The sequence below is a fragment of the Mastigoproctus giganteus genome, chromosome 14, assembly GCF_048544385.1.
Source record: "Mastigoproctus giganteus isolate SK-2022 chromosome 14, ASM4854438v1, whole genome shotgun sequence".
NCBI classification, from domain to species: Eukaryota; Metazoa; Arthropoda; class Arachnida; order Uropygi; family Thelyphonidae; genus Mastigoproctus; species Mastigoproctus giganteus.
In genome coordinates this window covers 91,284,883-91,308,274 of record NC_143588.1, presented here as the reverse complement: position 1 = coordinate 91,308,274, position 23,392 = coordinate 91,284,883, and the positions used below count along the sequence as shown (strand labels likewise).

Below are 23,392 nucleotides of genomic sequence, written 5' to 3'. Positions count from 1 at the left end.
TGCATAAGTTGAAACAATGTACCATTAGTATTAAGTGAAGGGGACAGAGAGTGATTATATAAAACCTCTGTTCGTGGACCTTGACTAATTTCATTATAATATTATTCCGTCTAACCAGGTAGAGACCCACACAATTCCTCAGCTAGGCTTGTGAGGAATTGACTGGGGTCTAGATCCAATGTACATGCCCCACCTCCCTAATAACAGGTTATGGTATAACCTGTTATTAGGGAGCCAGCTGTTGAACAAATGAGGATGAGCTGCCAGTATAGAACCAAGCTAACAGACTTGGATAAATTTATGGCCAAGAGGTTATTGCTGTGATGAGATAGAGTAACCGACATTCATGCTGATAGTTTAGAATGATTGATATTGTACTGTCATAGTGACCTATACACCCATTGGGTATAACAGTTTTGGATGAAGATGAAAAATAGCAAATGAGGTTGAACTTTGTTAGTAGGGATCAGCTCCTTAGGTGATTATCCCATTGTATAAAGCAATGGTTAGGCTACGTATTGAATACTGCATGCACATTTGGAAACATCATTTTAGGAAGGCATAGAGCTGTTGAAAAGGATGCAAAATTAGCTGTGGATATAAAAGGGTGAGTAGCAAGAAAAACTTTATAATTGTTTTTTAATTGCAACAGCTTTGAACTAGGCATCTGTGGAAATCTAATTAAAGTATTTGTGATTAAAAAGTTGAGTAAATTAAATGTATGGCATCTTTATTCTTTCTCTCACATAAAGGCACATAAAGAAAGTTGCATAATAGATGTGCAGAAATTTGCCTTCAGCCAAACAGTAATTGACTGTTGAATAAACTTCCATCTAATGTTGGAGGTAGAAAGGTTGAGTAAATTTAAAGGAATATTGGTCACTTTATTAGAAGGAATGAGTAAATGAAATAGCTAAAAGTTTTTTTTTTTTTCTTTTTACCTTATAAGCCTGCTTCTGCTGTATCAATTTTTTGGCTGCTTTGCCTAAGCATGCTTCCTTTGCATCATTTTGCCAGTGCTAATGATAACACAAAATCCATTTTATTGCATGCTGGATGCTAAGTTTTAAATTTATTGGGACAACCATTTTTTAAGCCTCATTGGCTTAAAAAATGGTTGTCCCAATAAATTCAAATATTTTATTTGGGTTGCTGAACAAAGTAGTGCACTTGGTGTACTACTTAGTACCTGGCCAAAGTTTTCAGAGCTTGAAGTAAGAAGCTGTTGTCCCTAGGTTTAATTTTTTCATTTGTGAAAGCAGGACAATTAATGGCTGAATATTGCTCTCAGAATAGCTCTGATAGTTTGCAATGAATTTTAATATGTACGTATTTTGATATTTATGGTTTTAGACTCGACAAATTTAAATATATAAATTTTTAAATATTGATCTAGTTGAAAAAAATCTGGAAAATCCAGAAATCAAAATAATGTCAGTCATATGAGATATGCCCTTCCAAAAACAGTATCCAAAGAGATTGATTGGCCTGTAGTTTGGGCCAACTCGAATGTGCGTAATAAATGCATGCTAAATATCAAAATACATATGCATCTTTAGAATTTTAATACATATGTATTTTGATATTTATGACTGTTGAATTTTTGCAATATATTATATTTATTATATTACATTATATAAGTCGAGTATTTTATAATACTCAACTTATGGAAATTCGACTTTACGTAAGTTTTTGCTGGCATCTCGTAGGACAAATGGAGGTATCGTGAAAATATCATAATGTGAAACCAATAACACACTTTTTTTTTTTTTTTTTTGGTAATTCATTCCAAGACCTCAGAAGTTGAAATTTTTGCTATATAACTAAACTATTTATCTCTAAAAGGTCATTTTTATAATGGAAATTGCACTACACTTTCATCGTTATCATATGTTCCAAGAATCAATTTTGAACGCCTTTGTGATATTTTTCTAAAACTCATATCTGGAGGTTACTACCATAAAACAATAAAAACAATTTGCACTTTTCAGTTTTTATTGGACTTTTCTGTTAGCCCAATCTATTATAAACAGGTAGTAAACTCTATCTTATTGCATTTGCAATACTGGAATTCTGTGGGTTTTTATGTTACGGTATTATGGTGAAATGAGTTCCCCTTCAGCCGACCGGGCTAGCCAGGTGGGTAAAGTGCCTGCCTGGCAACCCAAAGGTCGCGGGTTCGAATCCCGCCTCGGGCTTGGATCAAAGTACTGCAAAAAACCTTGGGAGGTGCACTATGGCCACAGAAGCCGATGCGCCAACAACTACCAAACAAAAAAAAAAAAAAAGTTCCCCTTCACTGAAATCTTCAATCATATAAAAAACATAAATAAATTTTCAGAATCTTCTCTTCATTCCTATTTACTTATTACAATGGTGAAGGGAAAGGGACCAACTACAGAAAGTGCAAGTACTGGCAGTGCTAGGAAACAAAACAAAATTGATTTAGAAATGAAGATGAACATGATTAAGAAGAATGAAGCAGGACAAAGATTGTCATCTGTTGCACAGAATTAAGTCTCATTTCTTCAACAGTGAATGTTATTTTAAAGGGCAGTGCATGTATAAAAGAACATGTTAAAGATCAACACATTTAAGAACATGTTAAAGGATCAACGCATTTAAGATCAACAGTGATCACAAAAAGCGTTCAGGTGCTATATTGAAGATGGAAAGGCTATTAATAATATGGATAGAAAATCAGATTCAGAAGCTAGTGTCCCTGAGTCCAATGGCCATTCAAGCAAAAGCAAGAAGTATTTATGGAGATATTAGGGATAAGTACAATGAACCCCAAGCCAAGTTCGTGGCAAGCAACGGGTGGTTTAATAGGCTCAAGCATCACGCTGGTTTCCAAAATATTAAAAGTATGTGGTGAAGTTACCAGTGCCGATTCTGCAGCTGCAGAGAAATTTTGTGATGTGTTTGAAAAAACCCCTTCTAAATCTCCACAGCCCTCAACTTCTGCAGCGACGTGCTTATCAGCTGGAGAGTTAATTCTGGCAACAATGCTTGAAAGGTAAAACATGCTGACATTATGCCTGTCTTCTGTCTCTTTTTTGTAATTTTATAATTTTGAAATTTCTGTAATTTTGTACACTTTTGTAATTTTTCCTGTGCATGAAATAAAAAATTGAATAAATAATTCTATTTACCTGTTTGTCGAACATTTCTTTTTTGCTTCAATCAAATTTTCGAGTGCTGCATAAGCAGTTAGGGAAGTTCCGCAGAATGCAGCCCTTATGTAAGTTGAGGAGTGGCTGTATTTGTATTATAAAAAAGTATTATTTTTATTATTGTTTAGCTAAATTCAGCCCCTTTGCATAATGAGTTTTCTTAAATAACAGTTTATATTCTACTTAATGCATTTATGCAATTACAGTGGTACCTCGGTATACATCCTTAATCCGTTCCAGATCCTTGGACTTATACCAAACAGGACGCATACAAAACGAATTTGTCCCATAAGAAATAAAGGGAAAATGATTAATCCGTTCCCATGAAAAAAATCCTATTGTTATTGGCATATTATACGTGTTGATGGGGTTGTATAAAATAATTTAAACACTGCTTAATACTAAAATACATAAATACAAAAGCAATTAGATGAAATAAATGAAAATTTAACAAACTTTAATTTTCTCTTTTCTGTCTCTTTTCCCTACTTGGACCTGGTTGAGGATCACCAGGTTTGACGTTTACTAAAAATCTGTCCAAAGAACTTTGCTTCTGCCTTCTCCTCAGGATGTTTCTGAAATGTGACATTGTCTGGTCATTCCAGACAATGCTATTACGGCTTGTTTGGGCTTTGTTGGGGTGATACTTCTCTGCAAAGTTTTTGACATCCATCCATTTGGCAAAGATTTCCTTGATTAATGAAGTAGGGGCTTCCTCTATCTCCTCCTCCTCCTTCGAGCCTGAAGAGAGAGTGTATCCATCTTAGTCTTGTGCTCCTCCTTCTCAAGTTCCTGCAGCTCTTCCCTGTGCCCCTCCACTAACTCCTCCACATCACCATCACTCACATCCAGACCCCTGCCCAGAGAGAGAGAGACAATATTCTCCACTATAGGCACAGCCTCAAAGTCCCTTTCAGTCACTGCTTCTGGCCACAAATTCCTCCAAGCAGAGTTCATTGTTCTGTAGGAAACTTCCTACCAGGCTTTGTCAATGAGAGATATGCAATGGACAATAGTAAAGTGATCTTTCCAAAACTCTCTCAGGGTTAATTCTGTGTCAGAGGTCACTTCAAAGCACCTCTGGAATAGTGCTTTAGTGTAGAGTTTCTTGAAATTACTGATGACCTGCTGGTCCATGGGCTGAATGAGAGGAGTCGTGTTGGGGGGGGGGGGACTTTACAGTGATGAAGTCAAACTCTGGCAGCACATAGTCCTGCATGCTTGGAGGGTGAGCTGGAGCATTGTCCATCATGAGGCGGGCCTTCAGAGGCAGGTTTTTCTCCTCTAAATAACTTTTTACACTTGGCCCAAACATAACATTAAACCACTTGCTGAAATATTCTCTGGTTACCCAAGCCTTGTTGTTTGACCTCCACATCACAGGTAACTGAGTTTTCTGCACGTTATGTTTCTTAAAGGCCCTCTGGTTTTCAGAGTGGTAGATCAGTAGAGGCTTCAGTTTGCAATCCCCAATTGCATTGTCACAGAACAAAAGAGTTAGCCTGTCCTTCATTGGCTTGTGCCCTGGCAATGCCTTTCTCCTCTTGTGTAATATAGATCCTATTAGGCATTTTCTTCCAAAATAGGCCTGTTTCGTCACAATTAAAAACTTGCTGGGGAACAAAACCCTCAGCCTCCACAAATTCCCCAAACTCTGTAAGAAAATCATTGGTGGCATCTTTATCAGCACTGGCTCCCTCTCCATGCCTCACAACACTGTGAATGCCAGTCCTCTTCTTAAAATTATCAAACCAGCCATGGCTGGCTTTAAACACTTCACTTTCTTGGCTCATTCCTGCCTTGTTTTTCAAAAGATCGGCATGCATCAGTTTTGCCTTTTCGCAAATCATTGCTTCTGATACGCTATCGCCAGCACACTATTTTTCTGTTATCCAGATCAAAAGAAATTTCTCAACATGATCTAATGTCCTTGATATTTGTTTGGTAATCGATTTCACCCCCTTTGCAACGTTAGCAGATTTACCATATGGTATGCAGCAGCCAAGTCCAGGATACGCATGCCACCTTCATATTTTTCAACAATCTCTTTTTTCACCTCCATGGTGATCCTAACCATTTTCTTCGTTGCTTGGCTCTTCTCATTAACTTTCTTAGAACTCATGGTTAATGAATTTACAAAAAATTTACACAAAAAAACACAAAATCACGTGAAAATTCACAGAGAGTTATAGCGCGGGTTGTTCACTGAATGGTAGAAACTGTCATACTGACGCTCGTGGGCAGTCATGGCAGAGATGCCAGATCTTACCCCCTCTTCAAAAACCGAATTCAGTCGATCGAGGACATATGCGCGCATATACGTCCTTGATTGGTTTTATTCGGAAAGCCGAGTGAGGACGGGTGCACGTACTTTGCTAGCATCCATCCTTGGTCGGCTTTTATTCGGTTTTTGGAGAGGGGTAAGATCTGGCATCTCTGAGTCATGGCTTTGTCTCGAGAGAGGTAAACAAGGGTAGTGTGCGGTGTCGTGACTCATTTTGACGCACGCAAGTCGTATTTCAAACAAAGGTTGTATACCAAACAAAATTTTTTGCGTCCAAACAGGACGTATATCAAGTTGGACTTATTCCAAAGCGGTCGTATACCGAGGTACCACTGTACTCTAGAATCTCATAAATCTGGCATACTGAAGACCCAGCACCTGCTGGATATTTTAAAATTCCAGTTTTTTGTGGGTTATGTACATAGCCTAAATACTCGTGATAATTCATTATTTTTTTAGATAACACAGTAGCTCTGATCTCTATAATGTCGCACAGAATGATAGTTGTCATCGTTAAACCAAAATGTTAACCTATATTGCCGGACTGGTGCAGTGGTAATGTACTTACCTAAGACACAAGGGCCTCAGATTTAAGTATTGCCTCCAGCAGGGGTATTACAATTGTCCTATAGTTTTTAATATGAGGTATAAATAGTACAATATAATTTCAGCAATCAAATCACCTTATAAACTAAATACAGACTACTGTATTATTAAGTACTATACTAGCATTGAATATCTTGAAAAATAAATAATTTTATACATAGTAACAGTGATGTACAGTCTAAGAAATACGTAAAACAGAAAGCATAAATATGGCTACCTTCTATGCTTTTTTTTTTTAAGTCTATCGAGCTTATTTCCCACTGTCTTTGTATGGTTGACTGAATATTTAAGCCATGGAGAAATGTTCAAAAAATATTGCATTTTTGAAAATTTCAGATTTTTTTGAATGCTGGATTTTTGAGGTTCTACTGCAAATCAGAGAATTAGAATATCACAGATTCTGTATACATATATTTTTGGCATAAATTTCTTTTTGCCTGGGGCAGTTTTTACAGTTACCTTTCATTAGAGTAAATCTAACAAAAGTGTACCTTGGTTTCAATCTTTTGAACTTTGATAGTTTTCTAGCTGTGTCATTAGTACTACTTGATTATTTTAGATGACTGCAAAAGCTCTGTCAGCTTTTATACAAGCTTTGTACGAGACTGAAATGGTTGCTGTTGTTCGTTATGTGTACTCTCAAAGGAGTAATCCTAAGATAGGATTTCTTTCTCCTCGTGTAAAGCCAAAGTATGAGGTATGCATTTTTTTTATATTATTGTTATTTATTTCTATGGTTGAAGTACTAAACTGCTTAATTGCACTTTCAACCTTTATATTAACAGTTAATTATTAGCAGATTTTTATTAATAGATAATAGTTAATAGGGAAACAATTGCAGAAGTGGAAGTAAAAAGGAATTTAACAGTAAACAGATGTTTCATGAATACAGTACTAACTCATTTCATCAGCATTAAATTTCACATGCAGTTATTTTATTAAAAACTTACCAACATTATATTACTTGAAACCAACCAGTAATCAACTGTTTGTAGCTAATAAACAATGAGAAAATTTTACCTGGGAACTGGTAACTTTGAAACTTACATGCTTAATGAAATTTGAGCAATCTAACCTTTTGTGCACTTGTTATGATCACTGCCCTCCTACCCTGTTTTGAAAAGGCTTGTGCTTGAATTTCATTAAGATGGAAGGAATTTTTTTGGGATTTCTGCATGAGATTTATGCTACTTTGGTTTGAGTTAATATAGAAACTTCTTTAAAAGGTCTTCTTTTTGTACATTTGTCTGTATTTGAGCAGATGGCTTTTTTAAAATCCAACATGTATTCATGTATTTGCAAGGCTGGATATGAGTTTTCTATGTCGCAGTTTTTTGTGTGTCATTTTGGTGTCCTTTGATTTCAATAAATAGTCTTCTTTTGTTCTGGCTATGTGTGTGTGTGTGTGTATATATATATATATATATATATATACACACTAGTGCAGTTTATAAACTGGGTTCTTTACTGCAAGACATGATCTTATTGTCTGCTGTATAGGTCAAGGTTACATTTCTTTCCAGGGCGAGTTATATAAAAAAAACTTGATTTGAGAGTGGAAAAGCCTCCTGCTCTTACCACTAGTTGAGATCCTCATGGCTAAATCCATAAACAAAGTGTTGCAGCCTTTCAGCTTTAAACATATCTTCTGGGCCAGGTATGATGATATCAATATGGTTACACACACACACACACACACACACACACACACACACACACACACACACACACACCACACACACACAATTTTTGCACTTTCCAAGATTTTCACAAAACACCTTAACAGTCAGTTACCATCCATTTCTTTTAAGCTATAACTAGGGAACAATAATTCAGTATCATACCTGAATCTTCTTCTATTCACAAACCTCCTTCTATTAAAACAGGTATATTAAAATTGTTAGACTAAGGACTATTACCTGCCAACTTTTAGAAATTGAAAAACAGAAGACTTTTAGTAGAGATCTGACTTTAACCAGAATGATCTGGAACTGCATTTGGCACCTTCCAAATGGCATTCCGAGACTTTAATTTTTAAATTATTGTTATAGCTAATTAATGTATGTCATATGACATAAATTATGCACTGCCTCATAAAATGCAATAAACTGTATTGCGTTATATGCAAACAATCTGGTTGAAGTTGACTAATAGTACATCACGAATTGACTACCAAAGCACATTACTCAACAAATTCAAAGTAACCTAATTTTCTTCTTTCATAGATAAATTCCCTTAAAAATGAAACACATGTTTAAACTATCTGCCAACCATTTTTTAACAATAAACAGAACTACATTCCATGACAGAACAAACTTCCTGATAACTAGAACAAATCAGATCAAGCTACCTGATAACTATAACAAATTGGATAAAACTACCTGATAACCAGAACAAATTACCTGACAACCCACCCATCTGCACTAACTCCACATGGGTTATTAATGCTATTTACAAAAACTGAGTATTGAAATTAAGATATTAAAATATAAATCTTTATTACAAAAATCAAATATGTAAACACATCTTTCAAACATCTGTTATTTGAAGTCAGATATTTTTTCACCTAAAGTTCTAAACACACTTGCACCAGCACATGGTCACTATACTTAAGCTAAATATGAGCATAGCCACATAGCATCTGGTTTTATATACGTATAATTAAATTTAGTAGGGTTGTAATTTAAGAAAATAACATTTTTGTATTTGAAAAATAAGACAAGCTTTACTTAAAACCAAAAGAAAATTAAACTTATTGGAAAATCAGCTGAAAGACATACCTCATTATCAGAAAACTTCCAGCTAAATTGAAAGAGCTGAAAGGTGTACAAATCTGAGAGGGGACCATGTTACAAAAAGAATTCAACTGCAAAAATCAAGGTAATCCCTAATAGAAATATATGATCTTGTCTAGAAATATGAATTGTCGAAGTGAGCATAGGAGCAGTAGACTCTCTTTTGCACGAAATGAGTTAAAAGGAAATTTCCTTTGTAGGAAGTTTTCTTTTAGCCAGTGAGTTGTTGATTGCTGGAACAAGTTGCTTTCATAGGTAGTTGAGGTTGACAGTTTGAATAAATTCAAAGATCAACTGAACCTATGTGAGGAGGGAAGCACATAATTTGTATTTTCTTATCTACTTGGTGGTTTTTTTTTTTTTTTTTTTTTTTGGTTAGTGCAGCAAAAGCCTATGACTTCCTTGCACTATATAGCAAATACTATTACTAATAAGACAGAACAGGACTAAGCTTTAAATGGATTGAAGTTAACTAAGCTTTCTTTTCCCCACTGGAGAAAATTACCTGGAGATTGGCATTTAAGGAATTTGTAGTGAGTATTTGAGATGTTGAAGCTATTTATGCATAGTAAGGTTTCTAAAATTGGAAAGAAGAAACCTTGCTATCATCAGAAAAAAACTATGGATGAGATTTCAAATAGCAAAAGGTCATTAATATACAAGAGGAAAAGAGTGGGAGAAAAAACTGATCCTTGGAGAACAGCATTAGTGGAGAAGTTAGTTAGAAGATAGAGAGCCATCCACCATTATCTGCAGTGAGCAGTCAGAGAGGAGACTGGATAGCCAATTGCAAACAATAGTTGGTAATCTGTAAGATGGGAGCTCATTTAGTAGACCTCAATGCCAAACGTGGTCAAGAGCAACTGTTTGAGTTCCATCAGACTTTTCCATCAAATTTGTCCAAAAATGTGAATCATAAGCCAGTGTATCATCTGTGGATTGACACTAACGGCATCCATATTTGTGATTGTAGAAGGTTTCAAGATAGTTTAAGAGTTGCCAGTTGATGGATTTCTCTGTTACTTTGGAGTACCTACCTTCCAATTAAATGAACACCCTAAAAACTCAAAACATTTTCCAGTACAGGTTGAAATTTATATTAACAAATACAGGCAACAACTGCACACCACCAGCTTGTGAACAAGATCAATATATAATTTCAACCTGCAAACATATAAATTACCCTTAAGGCTGCTCTGCATGCACAAACTCTTAAGTTCATATCTGCTTTCATAATTAACTCATTAGTGGAAGGCTGCAGTACAGACAGAAACATATCAAAACTCAAGACACATGTCTGATCACTTTTGTTCAAGTTTTTGTGGCATGAGTGGCTTGAAAGAAATATCAAAATGTTCTGAATTCTTCACAAGTAGGGGTTACACACTTGCAGTCAGACTTTATTACTAGTTCTCAATGAACAAGTAATAAAATCTAACTGTAAATGTGGTCGGCGGTGTCTCCCCTATCTTGTTAATCACTTTGCAGCCAATGCTTCCTAATTGAGACTGCAAGAGCTAAATTCTGCCACACTGAATTTAATCCCTGTGAAAGGCAAGGATGGTAAAAAATGAAATATAATAAGATATATTGATACTAGCGATATATTGCAACCAGTATATCAGTATGTTTAAATTTTTTTATTATGCTGTCCAAGTTGTACTAGCAGTACTTTAGTGGGTGACAATAAAAAGTTATATAAGAATTTCATTTGTGTCCAAACTCACACATCGATTTTAGCAATATAACATTGCTAATATCATCATCATCAGTAATTCAGTCTTGTGACTGGTCAGTTCCTCTGATGAGCTGTCTCCACCTTTATCTCTCCAGTGCTGTTTGTTTTAGTTCCTGAAAATTTTTAAGTCTGCTTCATCCAGCAACATTCCGACGAAGGTATTTTTTGGTCTTTCCCTAGGGCGTTTTTCCTCCACAGTCCCCCCCATGGCATCCAGAAGCAAACCACCATGTTGAATCACATGGCCAACCCATTTGAGTCTAGTTGATTTTATTCTACCTAAAATTTTCCTTTGTTCTTGGACATTTCTTAATACTTCCACATTTGACACTTTTTTTCAATCCATTTAATTTTTTCCATTATGTGCTGGCACCACATCTCAAAGGCCTCAAGTCTCTTTTTGTCTCTCTTTGTAAGAATCCATGTCTCTGCTGCATACAGTGCCACTGACCAGATATATGTTATTATTATCTTTCTAATTTCCTATAATATCTTCTTCTGTGTAATCAATGACAATTTATTCTTGTAAGATTGTTTTTCCATTGCAGTTCTGGATTGAATCTCAGTTTGACATGAAATGTCCTGTGCAAATAACTGCCCCAGATACCTAAAGTGATCTACTTTAGGTATCCAGATTACCCTATCAAATGCCTTCTCATAATCCACAAAAACACACATAGAGGTTTCTTCCCATGTTATACATTTTTTCTCCCAACACTCTCAATGTTCTAATAGCATCCCGTGTCGATCTGCCTCTGCAAAAATCGTACTGTGAGTTATCCAGAAATTGTTCAATATGACTCTCCATACGGACTTTGATAACTTTCAGCAGAATCTTGGATGCATGGGTAATAAAACTTATAGTTCTGTAGTCTTGGCATACTGTTTGTGTCATCTTCTTGGGTATGGGGATTATGATTGATGTGTAGAATTCCTCTGGCCTGCACTCATCCCTGTATATCTTCTTTATCAGTTCAAATAAGGCTTTCTTCAGGTTTTCTCTGCTGTATTTTAAAAGCTCTGCAGGTATGTTGTCAATTCCTGGTGCTTTGTTATTGATAAGAGACTTTAAGGCTGTGTTGAATTCATCTTTAGATATTTTCTCCTCCACATTTTCTTGTTCTAGTGCTGTATTCCTCCATGTGTGTGTGTGTGTGTGTGTGTGTGTGTGTGTGTGTGTGTGTGTGTGTGTGTGTGTGTGTGTGTGTGTGTGTGGTATGGTTGTTTATTGGCGCATTAGCTGCTATGGCTATAGTGCGCCTAAATTCCTCCATGTGTGCTTGCTTGAATCTTCATAAAGTTCTTCAACATATCTCCTCCGTTTTTCCTTTTTTTCTTCAAAATTCAGTACTGTAATTCCTTTTTCATCCCACATTGTTTTCATTTGAATTCCGTTACTCTTTCTCGTTAACTCTGATTTTTATATGCGCCAAGTCCACTCAACCTTGTTGTTTGAGCGTTTCAATCTCTTAACAGTTCTCTGCCCGCCACTGTTCTTTTGCCTTCCTTATCAATTTCATTCTTCAATCTATGATAGTTCCTTTGATCATCATCATTCCTTTGGCCTTTCAGTTTCTTCCTCTCATCTATTTTCTGCAGTAAAATATCTGTGATCTAAGGCTTCCTCCTAATTTTTTCACTCTTCCCCAGAGCCTCCAGTGTAGCTTTACTACAAATCATATGCTTACTAATATAATGATGTTTAATAGAGAATATATTGAAATACTAAAATATTAATTTTTTAAATTTTTATCCTGTTGTCAATTTTACCAAGTGAACCATTAAATACAATATAACAACCTTAACCTGAATGCTACGACTTCCCACCAGAGAAGTCTGAAATGCATCTGTGCTTAACTAATAGTCTGTAATTTTCCAGCACTTTTTTTTTTCACCCATTTAGAACTATCACCAATTGAAATTAGCACCTTGCAAAGGTAGTTAGTTTTGATCATTATGAACTGACATTTTTCCTTCATATCGTTACTGGCACTAGTTTGGAAAGGGGGAGAATTGTTTAGTAGTGTAAAAGTAGAAAAATCACAATCTATTGAAATTGGTATGAGAAAGTATTTCAATTGCAGTATCAATTTTGTTGTTTATGGTTCAATGTTCATTCACTTAATTCATGTAACAAATTCACATGAGATGACCGAGTCCTTTCCAGTAACCACTGCTTGCTCCTTCTTGGTTTTTTTCTTTTTGAAAGTTTCCATTTTCTAGACCAGTAATCCCCAGCTTATGGTCCACAGGTTAGCAAGTAACCGGCAAGATCATTTTGTTCATCTTCTTGAGAAATTATGGTTTCCTTCTAAAATTTAAATCATGTTACATTACATTGTTACAGTAGTTTGTAAATTCGTATTTGAATTTAGACAAAAGTATCATTAAATGATACTTTTGTCTAAATTTTATTAGATAATTTTTCCATATAAAAATGATAAAAATGTTTATAATAAACTAAATTCAAGGTGAATATCTATGCAAAATTAAGTTTTTATTAAATGTTATTAAAAAGTCTGTTTTTTATTTTATGGATATAAGATTATTACAGTGCATATATCTATGTAATTTGTACAAATTCTGTAATATCATAATATAAGGATTGTTAAATTGTACGGATAAAAATTTGTTTGAATTTGAATACTGACCCATTTGGGGTCAGTATTCAAATTCGAACTTGATTTTGGCTGAAAACACAAGATCAAATTGACAAAAACAGACCGACTATAGAAAAGTGATGACAATCACTGTTCTAGATAATACAGCATACAAGAGATCCAAGTATCTCATTTCCAGACACTTTATGAACAGCAACTTAATGTCTGCTACTGATGCTAGCACCTATATTCATCAAAGTGTGAGACAAAATATGTTAGTGTTTTTCTGACAAAGTGAGTGTTCTTGACCAACAGCCAAAGTCACTTAATTGTTTCAGTGGCAGAAAGGCATTAACTGCAATCTTGAACCTTAAATTTTGTGTGTGTAGGGCAGCCTTTAGATTATGTAATTTACTGATAGAACACTGACATTTCACAGCCTGAATTGCAATTTCTTTCCATAATTATTTTGTTATAATACTGATTGTTTATATAAATATCAACAGGTATGGTTATTAGTAGTCCTAATAAGATGATATCAAATTTGCACTTATTAATAAATTTTTCAAATTTTTATTTTTCTCTTATAAGTATATTTAAAAACTTATAGTTGGTAAAAAATAAATTTTATTTCTTCTTTTCAGTGTTTGGTATTTATTGCCCTTCCTTATATAGAAGATTTAAGGCATTATACTTTTGCACCTTTGGATGTTAATGCAAAAAATTTACCCACAGGTAAATTCCTTTCAATGTAAATATATAAAAATCTTTTTATTTTCAGTACTTTAAATTTTTTATGGGTTTTTTTTGTAATTGTTAATTGTTTGTAATTGTATATTCTTGTAACGAAAGAGAAATTTATATACAGGATATGAAATTATTTCATTTATATATACACAAAGTGAATGTTCCTAGTTTGATTAGTTACTGCAAATACTGTATTTTTTGCATCTGTGTGAAATCACCCTACTAGTACTACAGTTTCCTGTATTACTAGTCAAGTGTAGTACTAGTGACCAGTTATAGAAGTAGTTCCTGTAGTAGTGACCAGTCTCAGGAAGTATACTATATCAACAGGAGAAACTTAGACTGTTAAACTGTAATAAGCTATATTCCGATGTGAAAGGTAAAAAATATATATATTTGGTAAAAATCAGACTGCAACTCAAAATTATGGGATTACAGTTTATTTTAGGTTAATTGTCTACAATTCTTCCTTTGGTTTATTATACTCCCAGGAAGAGAGACAGCTATGTGGACAGTAAACTATATTATTACCATGCTGAGAAAATTTTGCTTGATCCTTGCACAATCTCCAAGACCAAATTGATTGGCAAGACCCATTAGCATTAGTAGAGGCATATGATGCAAGAAAGCAAGCTTATGCAGCATCAGCCAGAGGGGGGAAAAAATAAAAAAACACAACAACTTCCACTTCACCCCTCCGTTCGTTCGAAATACCTGTCCAGCCGAGCCTTAAATTTATTTAGGCTATCAACTTCCACAACAAGGGATGGAAGTCTGTTCCACCAACCAACTACCCGCTGGGTAAAGGCAAATTTCCGAACATCTATCCTACATCTGTCTTTCCTCAATTTGAATTTATGCCCTCTCAGATGATTATTCTGAGCAAAAGGCAGAATCCCATCAGCATTGAGCATGCTCAAACCATTCAAGTCCTTATACACCTCTATCAGATCACCTCGCCGGTGCCTAGTCTCCAAACACTGTAATTTCCAAAACTTAAGCCTTTCCTCGTAAGAGCAACCCTTTGTTCCATTCACCAACCTTGTTGGCCTTCTCTGTACTCGTTCCAGCAGCTCTACATCCTTCTTGAAATGAGGCCTCCAGACCTGTATACAGTACTCAAGGTGTGGCCTGACCATTGCCTTATACAAGGGAATAATCACCTCCTTATCCCTGCTAGAAAAATTCCTGTATATCATTGATAAGACACCATGAGCTACTCTTGCAGCCGTCTGCACTGCTCACAGAACTTCATATCTGCCTGCATAAGAACTTCATATCTGCCTGGGGGTCCTTTTCATTCTCTACCACTGTCAGTGTAGTACCACATAGTTGATACGTTGCTCTGGGGTTGCTGTTTCCCATATGTAGTACTTTACACTTGTCAATGTTAAACTTCATTTGCCACCTCTCAGCCCATCAGCTCAACTTTTCCAGATCCTGTTGCAGCAGCATATCGTCAGTAGTGTCCTTAACAACCCTGCCAACTTTTGTATCGTCTGTAAACTTGGACATTAAGCTTGATATACTATCATCAATATCATTTATAAATACAGAAAACAATAATGGACCCAACACTGAACCCTGAGGGACTCCACTGATAACATTATTCCACGATGAGGTCCATTGATTACCACTCTGTCTTCTCCCCCTCAACCACCCCTTTATCCATAGCAGCAATTTGCCTCCAATGCCACACTGCTCCAATTTGTGCAGCTGTCTTCCATGTGCAACAGTATCAAAGCCTTTCTAAGAACCAAGTATATAATATCAAAGTTATTCCCTGCATCCAGTTCTTTTGTGACTGCATCATAGTATCCAATCAAATTGGTCAGGCAAGACTTCCCCTTAACAAAACCATGCTGTGTCCGAGCTATAACTGAAGTCTTGTCTAGGTGATCCTGCAGTGCTTCTTTAACCAGTGCCCCCATTAATTTTCCTGGAACAGAAGTTAAACTCACAGGTCTATAATTACTTGGGTCAGCCTTTGATCCTCCTTTGTGAATTGGAGTCACATTTGCACATCTCCAGTCCATGGGTATCTCCCTTGAGTCCAGCTCTCATAATTATGGCTAAAGATTTGTTTACTTCCTTTGCTGTCTCCTTTAATATAACTGGATAGATCCCATCCACCCCAGGTGCCTTTCTTGCGTTAATCTTCAACAATTTCTCCTCCACTTAACTCTCAGTTATTGCAAGATTATCTAGCTTACTGCCAGAGTTGAATACACCTCTGGCATTCCCCTCGCTGAATAACTCCTCATGTGTGAATATCAATGCAAAATATACATTTAGTTTGTTAGCTACCTGAGCAGGATCATCAACAGTTGAACCATCGATATCAAGTGGACCAATCAGATTCATCCCCTTCCTTCTAGAGTTTACATAAGTAAAGAACTCTTTGCTGTTTTTCTTTGCATCCCTTACCAAAGATTTCTCGTAATCTGCCTTCGCCTGCCTAACCTCCTTTGTAACTTGGTTACAGATCAACTTATATCTATCATAGGCTTTTGTGTCACGTGTTAATTTATATGTATCCCAAGCATTTTTCTTCTCTGCCATATGTCTCATTAGTTCATCGGACATCCATTTATGCCTAAACCTTGAACAATATTTCTTACTTGGTATGTAAAACCTAGTAGCTTCCAAGATAAGTTCTTTGAATGCTTCCCATTTTGAATTTGCTGTTGGTAACATCATCAGTTGGTCTCACTGTATAGAATTTAAATACTGTCCAAGACCATCGTAGTCACATTTACGAAAGCAATAACCCTTCCCTTTACCCCTGATGGTACTTACCTCTTTGAGTAAATCCCACTTCAGGCCACTGTGATCACTGCCACCTAGTGGTTCCTCTATCTGCAGATTCTTAATGCATGAAGAATCACTACTGATAATCAAATCAAGAGTATTACTCCCTCTAGTTGTCTCCCGAACATGCTGATGTAGAAAACAATCATCTAATAAATCCACAAAAGCCTTGCTAGTGTGTGAGTGACAAACCCACAAATTCCAGTCAATATCTGGGAAATTAAAATCCCCCATTATAAGACTCTCTGATTTACTGGCCCACTCTATTTCTCTGTACAGTTTCTTATTATACTCATCAGAGTCATTAAGCCTATAGCACATTCCTACTCTCAATTTTGATCTTCCAATGCTTATGTCACACCAAACTGACTCGACACTGCACTGTCCAGCGATGTCGACTGGCTTCACTTCTTTGGATTTTATGTGTTTCTTAACTAATAGCATAACCCCTCCTCCCTTCCTATCCTTTCTATAGACGTTGTACTCCCCAAATTCCAGTTCTGAATTCCTTTTATCTGTGTGACACCACGTCTCTGATATCCCAACGATATCCGCCTTTGATGCTTTGAGCAATACCTCAAATTCATCAAATTTATTTACCAAACTCCTAGCATTGGTGTACACGCAAGTATACATGCACCTGTTCTTTTTCTTAGCTACCCTAACACAACCCATGTGTTTACTTGTACTGCAATGACTCCCAGCAGTCTCTGAAATATGCTGCATCGTGTTTTCCAGGCTTCTGCTCAATCCAATAGAAGCAGTGCAAGAATCTCTTTCACCTCTGCCAATGGCTACTGTTAATCTATTAGTCCTTGTATCCCCCCAAGCTAGAAGTTTTCCCACCCACCTAACACTGCGTCGATAGCATCAGCAAATATTCTTGCGCCCTTTCTATTTAAGTGTATCCCATCCCTATAGAAGCAGTCCCTTCTGTTAACAAGTACAAACCAGGCCGAAAAAAATTCTACCCCTTCAGTCTTGCACAATCTTTCCAGGGCCGAATTGATCAACAAGGCTCGTATCATGCATTCTCTCTCTCTTCTCATGTCTCTGAAAAATTCCAAACTCTTTTAATCCTAACTTATGGCTTTTTCTCAACATTGTTCTGTACCTGTTAAGTAAATCCTCAGATTGCCTATTCTATTGGTACCAATGCTACAACATCACTTTTTCTGCTCTTAGACGATAACTCTTCTGCAAAATTGTTAGCTTTGCTCTAGTCCTATTCTACCTATCCTTTTTGCATAATATATTGCATGACTCTCATCAACTGGTGCAATACCACAACTTTGCTTATTGGAGGCTTGAAGTGGTGGAACCCATGTTTAGTCTCCAGACTAAGTTCCGGACAACTCTTCCCAATATCTTCCATCATGCAGTATGACTGATGACTTTTCATTATATGATGAACATCATGGTGAGATCGAATCTTCCTTACATTTTGAGGGTACAGCTCTAAAATGGTGTTTGCAGGCCGGCCGCTAGTTAGTACACCGGACCGAACCTATTGGTAACTCTTTAGGAAGCTTCCGGATCAGCTAGTGTATAATCTTGCTGCCTCTACTCTGCCAGATAATGATTGGAGGGAGTCCGAGTAGTGTGTATGCAGGGGACGTTGTCAAGGCCACGTTATGTCAAGGATATGGGTATATTCTTACCATGTGTACGCCATATCCAAAAATTTCATTGCTTCATACAGCGTGTCCCACCCACTTTTTCTTACTATTGAATACACCATGAATTGTCAAATTAATAGAGTAAGCTTATCTGCGAAAAGATCTAAACCTCCCAAACACTTCCTAGTTCATTTCACAAATATACGTGATCTCAATTCTAAACTCAGCGATGTCCATTTCCACTTGCAGTCTGCCAAACCCCATGTACTTTTTCTGACAGAATCTCAGTTATCGGTTGATTTAAATACTGCTCATCTCAGTTGCCCAAATTATTCGCTGTACGATTCCTTTCGCCTCAAAGGTGGTACTTGTGCATATGTCCATTCTGATATTCCCTGTCAGAGAATTGATAATTTTGAATCTCCTCTTTTCGATCTTCTCTGCGTTAAAATCTCTCTACCTCATTGTGTCAAATTCATCTGCTGTTTCTACCATTCTCCCAACTCCACTAATCACTTGGAGCTCTTTGACTTCCTCTCTTTGCAACTTGACTTTCTCCAGTCCAACTTTCCTAACAGTCAGGTAATTTTCCTTGGTGATTTTAATGTTCACAACTCCAGCTGGCTTCAATTTTCTAGTCACACAGACCCAGCTGGTCGAGATGCTCAGGTGTTTGCACAATTACTAACGACCTTGCACATATTGTTCATTTACCTACAAGGATACAGGACAATCCTAACCATACAGCCAACACACTTGATCTTTTTCTCACAAACAACCCTTCTAAGTACACGGTCAAAGTGAGTGGTCCATTAGGCACCTCAGATCACAACTTCGTGATTGTCTCTTCTCCAATGGAGACTTTATCTCATGGCTATTCCCAACCTCTGATTGTTTGGCATTACAAGAATGCAAAATGGGATGACCTATGAGATTTCTTTTCCTTGGTCGGATTACTGTTTCAAAACTTCTGATGTCAATGTTCGCTCTGATCATGTCAGTGAAATTATTCTTGTAGGAACGGGATCCTTTATTCCACACCCCACTTTAAAATCTCGTCCTTTATCTAAACCTTGGTTTTCCAATAAATGTGCTAAGGCTGTTAAAGAGAAGAATGTTGCATATTGTAATTGACTTGTTTCCAATTCTTCGGTTTCATTTTCTGCCTACACCAAAGCTCGCAACAATTGTAATGTAGTCATTAATCAGTCAAAACTAGATTTTGAACAGTCTAAGAGTAGAAAACTTGCTTCTTGCGCTAATGGCCGAGCATTCTGGTCTCTTGCCAAAGCTATTGGCCGCAACTTTTGCCCATCTCTGCTCCCCACCTCTGTCAAAACCAGATGGATCTGTTGTCACTTCAGCCAAGGATAAAAGCTGACCTGCTAGCATCCCATATTTCTTCCAACTCATGTATTAATGATCTTGGTAAAACACCTCCCCACCATTCCCAACATGTTCCATTCAATGCCTCCTGTGGTCTTCTGTCAAAAGGATTTTGACGAATCTCGATGCTAAGAAAGCCCCAGGTCCTGATGATATTTCTCCACTTGTTCTCAAAACCTTTGCTCCTGAACTTACTCCTATTCTTTGCCGCCTTTTTTTACTTTCTTATTCCAAAGGTGTTTTTCCTTCTGCTTGGAAATTTGTTCATATCCAGCCAGTTCCTAAATTGGCTGACAAGTCCCTCTCATCCAATTATCATCCCATTGCAGTTACTTCTATCTAAAGTAATGGAGAAATCAATTAGCCGCCAACTCTTAAACTACCTAGAAACCTTCCGTCTGATCAAAGATCGCCAGTATGGATTCCATCAGTGTCGATCCACTGGTGATATTCTGGCTTATGTTACCCATTTATGGACAAATTCAATGGAAAAGTTTGGTGAAACACAAGCAGTTGCTCTTGACATCTCTAAGGCTTCCGATTGTATTTGGCATAAAGGTCTTCTAAACAAGCTTCCATCTTATGATTTGCCAACTGTTTTTTGTAATTGGTTATCCAGTTTTCTCTCTGATCGCTCTCTGAGAGTGATGGTAGATGGCTGTCTTCTAACTTCTCCGCTAATGCTGGTGTCCCCCAAGGTTCAGTTCTTTCCCCCACTCTTTTCTTCTTGTATATTAATGACCTTCTTCCATTGACTGGAAATCCTATCCATAGTTTTGCCGATGATAACACATTGCATTCCACTTTCCATTTTGAAAAACCTTGCCCTGCTCAACCATCCTCAAATTCTCGAATATCTGCCACCAGTTCCTTAAAATATCAATCTCCAGGTAATTCTTCAGTGGGGCAAAGACAACTTAGTTGATTTGAATCCTTCTAAAACTCAGTCCTGTCTTATATCTCGCAAAAAGGATTCTTCTGCTCCTATGCTTATCTTTGGTGACACTCCGATTTCTAGGAAAAATGATATATCTCTTTTGGGGATTATCCTGACTTCTAATCTCTCTCTCTTGGCACAAGCACATTATAAATATTGCTTCCTCTGAATCGAAAAAACTTGGTTTTCTCTTTCGCTCTCAGCGTTACTATTTCTTCCAAATAGCTGTTCGCTCTGTACAAATCGCAAATCCGTCCTATCATGGAATATTGTTCCCACATCTGGGGCGGTGCCCCCAAAACCTCTCTCAGGCTTCTAGATTCCATTTAGAAGAGGGCAATTAGGTTAATTAATGATTCATCTCTAACAGAGTCTCTGCATTCTCTGCTTCATAGATGTACTATTTCTTCTGCATGCCTCTTCTACAGATACTTCCATGGGCACTGTTCTTCTGAATTGGCTTCTATAATTCCTGCTCTCTCTTTCAAAACAGTCCGAACACGTGCCGCCACCAGCCAACATCCATTTACTGTCCAAATTCAAACTCACAGAACCGACTTTTCATCTTCCTCGTTTATTCATTCAACTGCCGTTTTCTGGAACAACCTTCCTTCATACGTATATCCTGGAAATTACAGAAAAATTACAGAAGTTCAAGTCTAATGTCAACAAATATCTTCTTTCATCTTCTCAACCACCAACCCAAGCACGGTACTAAGTACTATAGGTTCTGATACCTCTCGTGTTTGGGTTTTTCATTAAACAAAAAAATTATATTTCCCATTTCCATGAAAGTGGAATCACCAGTAGTAGCTACTTCCTGTGCAGCACATTTTGTTTTTGAAATTCCACTTTGCTGTGCGATGCATGAGTGTGAGCTCTAGCATTGAGTTGGGCAGCTTATTATTTGATGGGCTTTTATTTTAATTTCTTTGAGGACCCTGTTCTTCATGTTCTCATATTTTCCCATCAGAATTCTGAATTTCACTTAATCTCTCTTAATCTCTGCATTGAAAACACACAAAAGCATCACTTTTTGGCTGTATCATGTTTGTCTATAGATTGCTTTGCAAGCATACCAAAAGTAGTGCATACAAATATACTATAAATCCTATATTGTTCTTCTGTATACGTAAATGCTGTTAAAAATATGGGTTGCCATGATGATGAGCTTAAAATTAATGCATTATTTTTGTAATTGGTAGGGTTAGCAATTATAAAAAATTAATGTATTCTTGTGATATGTACTTCATTTCATAATTATTTGATAATTCCCATACATTGAATAATTATAAAATAATCAATATATTCTTGTGATCTGTTCTTCTTTTCATAATTGTTTTATCACTATCACACAGTTAATCAATTGATTTCATTATTGATAGTGCATTTTTATGTAAAAATACATACATATTAAATTAACAAATTAAGATAAAATGATTAAATGGAATAAATTTGTATTTCAGATGACCAGCTACAGAGTATAGATGACCTTATTACTGCAATGGATCTTAGCACTGCAGCAGTGTAGGTACTATATAAATATAATCAGTAGTCTATATATATTTATACAAATTACAAACTTGTATTCTGTGTGTTAAAAGCATTTTGACTGGTTTTCAAATATGAATTTGAAGATAGAAGTGTTATAAGTTTTCCTTGTGAAGTTGAACTTGGGATAATTACATGGTAGTTTCCACGCCATTATTATATTTAATATTTTAAACATGAAAATATTATGCGACTTCTTTGTTCTCAAGTGTTTTGTAACAGAAACCAGAATTGAACTTTCAGAAGAACTAGTTGAAATTTATGATGTGATCCAGGATTTCTAAAAAACAATAGTGATGAAATCTGTATAATCTATTATGTAGCACAGAGTGAAACGGTAAGTAAAATAAAATAAATGACAGGTTTAATGTTAAATAGTAAAACAGAATATGTTAAATACATACAGTACAAAAAGTTTTTGGTTATTATGGTAACCTTCATCAGTTGAACTGAAAGTTTAGGAACATAGAATTTAAGAGCGTGTAGTGCCAGTCATGCACAGTAAACTGCTTGATGTAACAACTAACTGTTTGAAGTTGAAGCCTGTAGTTGTGATGTATGTGAACGTTGCCAACGTTTGTCAGTCATGAGAATGGTTGTCTCAATAATAGGGTGGACACAACATCCACTGCTTCTGTTGACCAAAGTATTAGAGCACGTGATGTACAACTCCAACCAGGTGCGGCATCGGTAGTGGCGGGACTGATCGACAACCACAACATCGTGGCATGGGTCAATGTCGTGTCGGGTTGACCAAAAGTGCTCAGCAATGGCCACATGTTCTATGTCCGCTAAGTGGATGGCTCTTTCGCGTTCTGAGATACTTTTGCTGAGCCTTCTGCCAGTTTCTCCAACGTAGCAACCAGTGCAGTCTCAGCAAGAAATGCGGTAGACTAGTCCACTTTGTAGTAAGGTGGGAACTGGTGTTTTCACTCTAGAAATGAGGGATCGCAATTTCCTGCCCGGGAGCTGCACGCACTCTATCCCATGAGATTTCAGGACCCTAGAAACCTGCTGTGATAGGTTCTGGTAGTATGGGATAAAGGCACTTGCGATGGAGTCATTACCTTGAGTGTTCCTGTTGGTCGCTACATGGTCACATGCCTGTAGGTCACACCTGTCTAGGGTACTGGTGGGATAGC

General features: G+C 36.7%; 1 protein-coding gene across 2 annotated transcripts in view; it reads left to right on the top strand.

Annotated features, from left to right (window-relative positions):
* Nucleotides 1–23,392, top strand: part of LOC150075349 (DNA repair protein Ku80-like) — a 143,759-nt gene that overhangs the window by 71,460 nt on the left and 48,907 nt on the right. For both annotated transcript variants that reach the window (XM_090388268.1, XM_090388267.1), the window contains exons 10-12: nt 6,626–6,763; nt 13,844–13,934; nt 22,166–22,226. In XM_090388268.1, coding sequence (XP_090244394.1) covers nt 6,626–6,763; nt 13,844–13,934; nt 22,166–22,226 — 290 coding nt within the window. The remainder of the gene's footprint in view (nt 1–6,625; nt 6,764–13,843; nt 13,935–22,165; nt 22,227–23,392) is intronic.